This window comes from Epinephelus fuscoguttatus, linkage group LG6, assembly GCF_011397635.1.
Source record: "Epinephelus fuscoguttatus linkage group LG6, E.fuscoguttatus.final_Chr_v1".
NCBI classification, from domain to species: Eukaryota; Metazoa; Chordata; class Actinopteri; order Perciformes; family Serranidae; genus Epinephelus; species Epinephelus fuscoguttatus.
The window spans coordinates 1,172,142-1,183,593 of NC_064757.1; the positions used below are offsets into that span (position 1 = coordinate 1,172,142).

Here is an 11,452-nt window from a genome sequence, read left to right on the forward strand (position 1 = left end):
GACAATATCGTTTTTGTCTGTAGGGGGACCCCTTGAGGTAAAAAGAGCAATCCTACATTGTATTGCTTTAAGCTGGTAAAGAAAGGCAGATCCGTCTTTACCGTTAACCTACCTTATGTGCGTTGTTTGTGTAAATGGCGTTGGGTGTGGGTAGAAGAGAGATGCATAGACGGAAAGGCTTTTGAGAGCTGGTGCAAAAAATTAAGGGAACCGGTGCGTGTTTCTGCACATTGTGCTCACGTAAATTGATGTTTACAACAAGCGGCAAGAAAGTCCTATCACGGCCTGAATGAGATGACGATGACCCATTTCTCGTGGCTCAACCTGAAAAAAAATTTCAGGCTTAGGATTTTTTTTTTTTTTTTTTTACTATCACCCCTGTTAAAGTAACAATAAACTGAAGCAATAAAACTCAGGGTGAACCAAGGCCAAACAAAATAACTGTCTTGCCAACAAGTACTAACTCTGAATGAAATAAAGAACCAAACAAAAAGACAATTAATAAATCTGCCTCCCCAGGATACAGCAGAAACTGGAGAAAATATACAAAATAAAATGTCAGCCCAACCCTATCACTTTATATTTAAATACAAATTTATATTTATTTTGCGAGCATACAGTATAAATGATAAATGGTCAAGTCGGTCAGTCACTGGCATGAGACTCTTTAGGTTCTCTCGCTCTCTCCTGTGGCTCTCTCCCTCACAGACAAACACACAACAAGAGACTCTCAAACATGACACGTCACACACATCTTCGCCTATCCAGATCACTTTTTCCTGAGCAATAGCAGGGGAGGTGTATTTCTCATCTGCAGGGCTCCAAAAAGTTACTGTTTTTGCGACCATGGAGATCAGCCGCTACTTATGAATATTATTGATATGGAGTAAAGAGTTTGTGTTTGTTTATGTCCAGCTCACAGTAAATAAATTGCCACATTTAATGGCGCCACGGTAACTTTTTAATTAAATGAGATTAATGATAGAGTGAGCAGAGGAAGCGTGACTTTGTGCCTGCAGGATTCAAGACCTTGAATTTAATAATAATAATAATAATAATAATAATAATACATTTTATTTCTGGGCGCCTTTCATGACACTCAAGGTCGCCTTACAGAGTAGAATACAGAATAAAATACAAAGTACAAGAGAATTCAACATTTTACAACAAACAAATATCAGAAACAAACAAATATCATAATAACAACAATATTTAGTCACTTTTAGTGACCATGGAGCACCAGTGCCACTATTAACATATGAACTGGGGAGCTGGTTGTGTTTTTCCAGCTCACAGTGAATAAATCCTCAAGTTTAAAGGCGCAGTGGCAACACTTGTGCTAATTGCTAACATCTAACTAATCGCAAGCTTCAAGTTCACAGCAAAAATGTCAACACTTACGGTCCGAGGCGAGCCGGGGTGCTTCAGAATAAAAGAACCAGAGGTTCTGCTTTGATTTATCTAATTATAATAATACATAATTGAACTTAACTATAACAGTATTTTATTTAACTTTATTATAACAGTTATTTATTTAACTTAATTGACCTATGGCCAGGGTCCAAAACTAACTTTTTCACTTAGCAGCCAGGCTGGCTGGTAAGTGAAATTTTTTACCAGCCAGGCAGATATTTTACCAGCCAACCAAATAATTAATAATTTAAAGGGAAAAAAGTGAAGTCACTTAATGCTTCTGGTGGATGAGACTGGGGGGTGGCAGCGGCGGGAGCAGCAGCAGCAGCATTAACCTCTGTCTCTTGGTCGTCGGTCAGTAAAATCTCAGCCTCAGCAGGTTCTTTTGCTTTAGTTTTTTTGCTGGAGGCTCCGCAATACCTGGCCAGCATCGCCACATGATACTTTTTCTTACTTCTTCTATGGGGGTTCAGAGCATGGAGGTACATTAACAATAGGTTTGTTCGAGATGAGCCAGGCCTGCGCAGATTCGATCACCGGCGATCGGCGCACAATGCATGCTGATTTTGTGTCCAACTTCATCATGACTTGCTCTGACATATTACAAAAGTGGACGGCAATAAAACTGCGAGAGCGAGGCGGCCGCAGTTTTTAGAGCCAGACGCTGCAGTTGCTCTCCACCGACTGCAGCGCCTGGCTCTCACCTGATGTAACAGCTGACTGGTTTAGATGTCGACTCAACAAGATGACGTTTTAGATAAACTTTTCATTTTTGTTGAATTTTTGAGATTAAGATTGTATTTGTCTGATTTGAAGGTTTATTCTGTGAACAGAAAACATGTTGTGTGACTGATGGTGAAGGTCAGTTGTCAGAGACTGAATACATTCATCATAAACCATATAGAGTCTACCGTATATTAATATTGGACTGTTTTAATTATTGAAGTATTTAGCAACACAGAGACTTGTGGTCAGTGGGATGTGAGCATTCTTAAAATAACGTGTACAGATGTGAAGCCCTGACTGTATCTGACTGATCTTTAATGAAAGCTGTTGTCTTGTATTTTTTTTCCTCTGAAAATATGAACCTTATAGTCAAACATAGTTTATTTAGCCGGTGTAGTTGAGGGGACAGGTCAAACTGATATGATGCTGATTTACAGGAGAATTCATATCAAATGGAGGATAAACCATTAACATAAACTACAGATCACCTGTAAAGCATTTTAATAAATTAATCTATCATAATTAAATCAACTGGAGACTGAAAACAAACTGACATACGGGCCTGATCACTTTTTTAATGAATTGACATCATTCCAGACAGGATGTTTGTGTGTCTGTGACTTCCTGTACGGACTGAAGGCTGCTGGAAACTGTCGGGAAACTGTCCGACTTCACCGCAGCTTTTTGTCACCGCTGTGGCCGCCTGCTCTCGTCTACTCTCTGGTTGGATCCAAACGGAGAGCTGGGGCTAGTTTGGAAGCTAGCGGAGGCTAACTAGCTGTGCCTCCCTCCGGTCATGCCGCGGCTAACGCTCCGCTAGCCTCACAGCTGCGCCTCGCCAACGAGCCTTACAACAGCTATCCACCTCGGCGCGGTGTGTTAACGTCATGACTGACGCACTTAAGTGACCAAAGATCGTCTCTGCCTGAAATACACATTATTCTGCCAGGAAACCAGCCGATACCAGCATCGTTCTCCAGTAACAAAAAATGATTTTTTCGCTGGTAAAAAAAAAAAACTCATCAGAGTGGCGAGTGGTCTTAAAAATTTATCAGCCAGAGACAAAACCTACCCGTAATTGGCGAGTGGCGAGTGTTAGTTTTGGATCCTGCCTATGGCTAAGTCCCGCCCTCAAACGCTATGAGCCAATCACAGTGCGTATAGCCAGTCCCATACACTTGGACATTCTCTGCCTGGACGTTCACTGAAATGCATTACAGAAAGTCAGTTTTGTTCAGTTTTATGAGCTTTTTCAGAGATTTGAAGTTTAAAAATGAGCAAAGGGTGTGCATGGGGTACATGCAACTCCGATACAAGGTATTCTGAGAAGCCGGTTGACGGGGTGTATTTTTTACCCTTTAAACCACATTTCAACTGAGAAAAGTGTCTCCTTTGGATAAAGTTGTGTGGTAACGTTAGACCACAACATCCGCTCAACGTGAATAAGGTTAACAATGATGTCTACATCTGCTTTAAGGTACGTCAACATTGTGTTTGAGGCAACATATTGTCACTTTGCTGGAAAGAAATATAAAGTTATCTTTAACATCTCTAGCTAATGTTAGCTAAAGTTAGCCTAATGTTAGCTCCTAGCTGCGTTTTTCATCATGTCACCTTGTTTGCTGGGAGTTCATTGGCCTATTTTGTTCTAGTTTTTGTACTTTGGTGATCGTACATCATTGTTAGCTGTTGTCCACAGCGCTCTAGTTAAGCTAACGTTAACTTCTGGAACTTAGCTTCATTAAATTATCTGTAATCGTAGAGATAACAAAGGTTGGCAAACGTTATGTTCAGTGTAAATACTGTAGCACAAAACTAACGGAGAGACACTCTTGATAAAGATGGTAAAAAGGCTGTTATCCTTTTCTCATATTCTGAGCCAAAAACCTTAACTTCAGTGGCACTTTGACTTGTTGTCTTTGATGGCGACGGCAACGAGATGTGGTTCACAAGCGTACGCTGTGACAGGGATTAAAGTTCTCCGGCACAGCGCCGGTGTTCTGTCAATTTCCCCTACCTGTCAAGAAGTGCTGCTTTGTGGTTCTGCGCATGCGCAGAGCCGATTTTCCAAGTTTCGTTTCCATGCCCATAAATTCTTGCTACTCGTCAATCCACGCTGTTGTTAACGGTGAGTAACATCCTCAAAATCCATTTTCTTTGCGCTTTTGGCCTATTTCAGAAGTTAAGTTAGCATGTAGATTGCACTCTGGCTTTGCTTTTGAATTTAAATATTAAATAATTGCATGTACTGTGTTGTATCATCGGTAAGCACTTGACTTGCACGTGTTAAGTCCAAAATATGCTACCCCTGAAATATTGATTAAAAATATTAAAATGGTATGTCTAAATATGCTGCCATTAATCCTACAGTGGCAGTGAGGTGATTCGTAGTCTTACGTCAATGCATTGAGTAGCGGGAGCATTATTTGATAGGATATTATTGGACTATCAAAATATGCTACCCCTGAAATATTGATTAAATATTTTAAATTGGTATGTCTAAATATGCTGCCATTAATCCTACAGTGGCAGTGAGGTAATTAGTAGTCTTACATGAATGGATTGATTAGTGGGAGCATTATTTGATGCTAAGTATTTCATCCATCAAAATACACTACCCATGAAATGTTAATTTCATTACACTTTTTGTACATTAGACAAATGAGAAAAGAAAACACTTATTTTATGCCTTTATTGTATATACAGATAGAAAACCATGAAGTTGCATTTTTTGATAGAGTAGCGTGAATCGATAGACAGACCTATTGGTTTATGCAGCGGTAGCAATTTTCAACAAAGCAGCAGAAATCGTCAGAACACCGGATTTCCGGCGTGGCGAAGTTTCTGTCCGGCACGGGCAGAAGTGCTCTACAGTGCGAGCATTTCACTCGCATTTGCCCCTAAAAATATATATATGTGCGAACCGGGAAAATTATTTAGGCGCACAGTGTATGAGTAAACACAACCTGCTGTTTACCATAATCGGCATCGGACGTTTTTTCATCGATAACTGATCAAATAAATGTATTTTAAAACTCGCTCCTTTGGCCCTGATACAGCCGTCTCCCTCCCTGTCCCCACAGTCCCCACTGCACTAGCCTGGGGCCGTTTTTGTTAAGCAACCAAAACCAGGGCGAGAGAGACAGGATCCGGAATTCGATGGATGTGCCTTTCCGTCAAAATAAAAGCACCGAGCTAATAAAAATGCGGTGAAACTTTTTAATTTAAAGAATATAATTTACAAGAAAAGTCCCAAGCCATTAAGTTAACCTTTTCTTTTATATTTCAGTTGTCTGTTGTGTGAAATCGATTTTACTTTGGTGAACACGTTTACTTGGTGAATTCCGGATCCGCTCTCTAGACCGGAACCAGAATCCAGACAAAATTCAGAGGGAATAGAAACCAGGCTCTTCACCTAAAGCGCCTGGTGACGTGAGGCTACACTGCACTGGGCTTGTAACAATGTCCCGCCTACAGCCCCGTCTGACTGGTTACACGGCACAAGTGATAGCCAATCAACACTGACGCTTGTGCATGCTTTCACATCATGTCACATTGAGACACAGAGCACAGACAGGTAAGCCAGCGGTAATTTTGAAGGTAAGGTAAAAGAAACCAGACAGAAACGAAAGTTGCAATAAAAATCCTCTATGCTGAAGTTTTAAAGTCACCACCACAACATTACATGATCCATTTCGATGATGACATGCTTGCCCAGAGGCAAAATTTCGACGTAACTGCTGGTTTAATTCACATCAAGTGTGATACAATTTTGCAAACAGCCTAAATGATTTAGCTTCTAAAAATAAATAGCACCAAGCAGGCCTGGAATTTCGACGTAACTGCTGGTTTAATTCACATCAAGTGTGATACAATTTTGCAAACAGCCTAAATGATTTAGCTTCTAAAAATAAATAGCACCAAGCAGGCCTGGAATTTCGTCATTTTAGGGGCAAGGCCACTTGGCCTTTCACGTTGTCGATTTTTTTGAGGGCACAAAGGCCAAAAGCCAGGGCAGCGAGGCCATACAGTAAAACAATGATTTTAAGTCCATGTCCATAATGAATTTAATTTAAGGACTAAGGATGTATAACTATCTGTGAAATGAATAAATAAAACAAGCTCAAGTAATAATAATTAGTATAATAAGTAATAATGTGATTTATTTCATAGCACTAATAAACCCAATGTGTTTTAAATATAGAACAACCAGGTTTATGTATTTATAAGCAAACAATCTTAAATATTAGGCATGAATATTTTTTGAGTGTACATGATAAACTGATTCACTGAACAAGACTGGCTTATAATTATTTTTGATGTGTTGTTAGATAGCTAACAAACAAACTACTGCAGGGCTATTCAATTACTATTTCAACTGGGCCACATTTCAAAACCAGATCATGTCGATGGGCCACATTTTTAGCAGCGAGCAACCGATCCACTTTTTTTTTTTTTGCATATATATATATATATATATATATATATGTATACACAGACATGGCCCTCCTCAACATAATGCAGACACACACTAAAAGAGAGCTATCAATGCACAGAAGCATAATAAGTGACATTAACAGTATCTAATAACACACACTATCTCTCTACCGGCATCTCCCTCTCTCCTCTCCTCCACACACACACACACACACACACACACACATGCACACACCTCACCTCCTGATGCTTTCCTTATCGGTCAGTTGCACAGGATATAGTTTTATACAGTCCATGGCAGCATCAGTCACGTTTACAACAACAAAGTCACTATTTAAAACCCAATAATATCTCACTGGAATATAAATATTCCTCCTGGCATCACAATAGTGAGTGAACAAAGTCACGTTAGGTCAACATGAAGACAAACATCATTATCAGTCATTCATCCTGCTCTCTGTCCACCCTCTACTGAGGACACTCACTGTCTGCAGGTCAGCTGCCTCAGGTACATGTTCAGATAAAGTGTTAGCCTACATACAGACAGCTTTCATTTTAGTTTGTCTTTAACACTTTGCTGTTAGCACCACGAGTGCGATGTGCTTGTGTCGACCGCAATCAAAAATCATAATAGCGGTGAATGAGAGACTGTGGACAGAGCAGATTGAAATATGGCTTTCTACATGCTGATCACATGTATTGATAAAGTATTGGCTTGGCTGGCAGAGGCTTTATTGCACTTACTCACAATAACAAGCGTAGTTGTCGTCAACAAGAGTAATCTTGAAGTTATATTCCCTTCATCTCCACTGCGGCTTCTCTGCTGTTGAGTTTGTGTGTCTGTGTTTGTGTGCGCGCTGTGACGGGTGACATGCTGAGAGCAGGAGAGAGGCTGCAGAATGATGATGAAACCGAAACTTTAAAAAGTAACGCCGATAATGGCGGAGCTTACTAGTATTACAGTGTTGATTAAACTTGCATTGGGTTGTTTAATACCGGGTCTTGGTACCGATCCCTGCCTGGACATTTGATGAAGTCTCCTGGTTGGCCGGTGATAGATTGGTGTCAAACTGTTGTTACGGCCCGTCCGAGCGGTTCATGCCAGGCTCGAATCAAACCCCCCCACTGGTGATGTACGCATTGTCTCATTTGATGTTGCTCAATAAGATTCCAGAATGTCATCGCATTATTTTATTTTTTTCTCAAAAGATGCAGGTGTCAAAGCCGTATTGACAGGAAAGAGGCAGAGGAGAAAACCGCAAAATCACCTGGGGCAGTGCGGGCGGGGCATCAAGGCCACTGTGGCCTTAAGGCAGATATTTTTTTTCAAGGGCACAGGGCCAAATGAGGAGGGCACGAGGGTCGTGGCCCTCGTGAAATTCCTGCCCTGGCACCAAGGCAAAAAAGAGATGTAGGAGCTGTAAGTCAAAAAGTCTGGTAACCACTGAAAGTTTAATCTTTATTTATAAACTCATTATGCTATAAAAGTTTAATCTGAAAAGTAACTACTAAAGCTATAATCTTATTGTTTGTTTTGATAATAAACACGTTCCTTTGCAACACATACATTTCTATTCATGTTGTGACCACAACACCAAGCCCCCGCTCTGGAAAAGATTTCAGGCACACAAATCTTCCGTGCTCCGCATTTCGGGCACAAAATTTTTTCTTGCTTTAACCCCTGCTGTGTAAATTTTGGCTTGTAATTTAAGCTTTTCATTGACCTTCTCAACAATAAAATTTCTTTTTCTTTCTTTATATACTTTATTAATCCCCAAGGGGAAATTCAATTTTTCACTCTGTTGTCAATTACACACAGGTCCGAACACACACATGCAGAAACTGGACCTATACATGCACTAAGTGGAGAGATGTCAGAGTGGGCTGCCCATGACAGGCACTCTGAGCGGTTGGGGGGTTCGGTGCCTTGCTCAGGGGCACCTCGGCAGTGCCCAGGAGGTGAACTCGCACCTCTCCAGCTACCAGTCCATGCTCCATATTTTTGGTCCGGACGGGGACTTGAACAGGCGACCCTCCGGTTCCCAACCCAAGTCCCTATGGACTGAGCTACTGCCGCCAATGATAAAATGATAAATATATCCCTCCAGTGCATAGTTTAGGCCTTTTTGGTAACTTCTCAATGACATCTGATCGTTATGTCCCCAAAAATTATCACTTGCCTCCTGTGAAATGCCGTATACTGTGACACCTGCCGTAGCGCTGGTCACTTAATGTTGATAGTTTGTCCAAGTGAGTGGAGGGGGGCGTGGCTTAGCCATAGGTCAATTATGACAGTAGCTACTTTATTTAAAGGGAATTTCGGTTTATTTCAACCCGTCTCCTATCGTCCTAAATTTGTTTCAAGTCACTAGTGACATAGAAATAATAGTTAGCATGTTAGCCGTTAGCCTAGATACAGCCGTAGCGTCAGACCTGTTAAAACGTAATTGAACGGGCATCCTTTCAAGTGCAAAATTAGTCCACTAAACAAGCTTTTTCTCCACAAAGACCGCCTCATATCGTTAGGATAAATGTCAGAGAACATATAGAAAACGACGTGTAAACGTGTTGTCTTACCTTACCGGTGTGGTGCCATGTTGTTTGTTTACCATTTAGCTAAGGCTGCAACCAGTCCCATTCCTTGCAACAGAGGTATTCCTCTTCTGTGGGCATTGGGGTACAGCATTCACAGGTAACGTTACACCACCAATCTCCAGAGCTAAAGCCTTCAGCAGCCATTCCTCCTCTGTCGTCCTCTAACGTTACCTGTTGTGCCTCAATAACGAACAAATAGGTTGGGTAATAAATGTTTGGGTGGTGTCGAAACTACCTGTACTCTATAGCTCACATGATAAATGTACATTTCCACAGCAGAGAGTCTACAAGTGGTACAGAATCACATTGAATGGTGACTTTTTGTTTTGTGTAATTCACTGGCTATAAATGGTAAATGGACAGAATTTCCTGTTGCCCTGTTATTCCTACCCTTGCCTCTCATTTAACCATCCAAGCACACACTTACACTGATGGGAGCATTTGGAGCAATTTGGGGTTCAGTGTCTTTACTAAGGACTCTGGACATGTGGACAGGGGAGAGCAAGGAACTGAACCACTAAACCTACAACTCTGTTTTACTGTTTTCCTTTGTAGGACTCCTACTCCTATGTCCGATCCACAGCTCCTGCTGTAGCTTATGACAGTAAGCAGTACTACCAACAGCCCGCTGCTACAGCAGCGGTCGCTGCTGCACAGCCACAACCCAACGTGGCTGATTCCTACTACCAGACAGGTATGCTAAGTACACACTGAATTCATTTTCAGTCAGTTATACCACTTTGAAATATGACACTGATATATGACACTAATTTACTAATCACAAGTTGGACCCGAGTTGGACCCATTCATGAGAGGCAGTATGTCACCATGTATCTTATCAGCAGAGATTCCAGTTGTAGTGTAGTTCCATACACTTAACTGATAAACCACAGCATTACACTTGATTGCATTGAATAACTACCTCATCAAAGTAAACTTTTAGTTTCACCCTCCTGTCTGTATTTACAGTCCCTCTTTTTTGACCCACCCACTTGAATAGGCTTTCTCTTTTGAATCGATTTCCATTTCTGGTAGTTATGCAAGTTCACCAAAACCAGGCATGTTTGAATTAACATGTACAGAAAACAGTGCCGCTACGAGCAAGAACGCAACAGCATAACCAGCTACATTGCCATGGGAGTATTGCTAAAGTGCTTGTTACCGTCCACGTCATCACAGGCTTGTGTGTGTCTGCTACTTGCCGCAAAGCACCTCGAGTGAACATCTGAATCTTGTATTTGGTCATAAATTTATCTATGCTTTTGATCAATGTCTGAGCCCTATTTTAACATCACATTTTGCCACCCCACTGCATCCTTGTGTGCACTGCAATACACAGAAAGCTGGAATATTAACCACTACTACTACTACTCTGTCAGAAATGACACAACAGGACCAAACAAGCTCACATTTAAAAAAAAAAAAAAAAAAGGTCTGAAAATCTTTCAGCATTCCCACACATTTTCTGCACTTGTGTTTGTGACACTGATTAGACCTCCATCACTTCCTGGCATTTTCTGATTGGTTCATTGGTCTGTCTGTGTCTCTGTCTCTCCCTATTTGTCTGTATCTTTGTCCTTGTGTCTGTCTGTCTGTCTTCTGCTATGATTATGTTTGTTCTCTACATTTTAGACTTTTTCTAAAAATATTCACAGTATTGCCTTGTAGGTTCCAGCTTTTCTCGCAATGTCTTTCATTTCTTAGCTTCCTCAGTTAATTCACCAACCAGGTCACAAGAGCACACCGTGGTGGCTTTGGTGTTAACTGGATTTTCAAAACAAAGGCCCAAGATGGTGACAGGACATTACAGAGTAGAGCTGGATGCAGCTGTGTTTTCAGCATAAAAGCCTGATGGTGACATTGTTAATTTTTTTCAGTAAATGCAGTGAACAAAAAAATAATTTTTGATCTACTCCATTTTGGATTTTTGCTACCACTTTTGACATTATTAATCTATCTTCCATCTTTTTAAGCAATGTCTTTCAGCCCCTAGTTCGTTAATGTAGTTCAGCTTTAAGTTTTTCAGCAGTGCAGTACAATGCATTTACACTTAAATTTTTAAGTGTTTTAAGCATCCTCCAGAACACCATCGTTGATATCACCAATGACAACATCACTGAGTCTGTGGTGGATTTAAATTGTAAACCAAGAGAAGCAACTGTACCCAAAACTACAGTTAAATCATCCCACAACTGAAATCATGGATTATCAGAACCATCTGGAAACATGGACAGTTAGAAAGCAGCAGTCAACAATGTAAGAAGAGGCAAATATATATTAT

General features: G+C 40.8%; 1 protein-coding gene across 2 annotated transcripts in view; it reads left to right on the forward strand.

Annotated features, from left to right (window-relative positions):
* zfr (zinc finger RNA binding protein) overlaps positions 1-11,452 on the forward strand; it is a 69,639-nt gene that overhangs the window by 22,902 nt on the left and 35,285 nt on the right. For both annotated transcript variants that reach the window (XR_007449516.1, XM_049578765.1), the window contains exon 4: positions 9,727-9,865. Coding sequence is in view for 1 of the 2 variants with exons in the window: in XM_049578765.1 (XP_049434722.1) it covers positions 9,727-9,865 (139 nt within the window). In the remaining variant the exon portion in view is untranslated. The remainder of the gene's footprint in view (positions 1-9,726; positions 9,866-11,452) is intronic.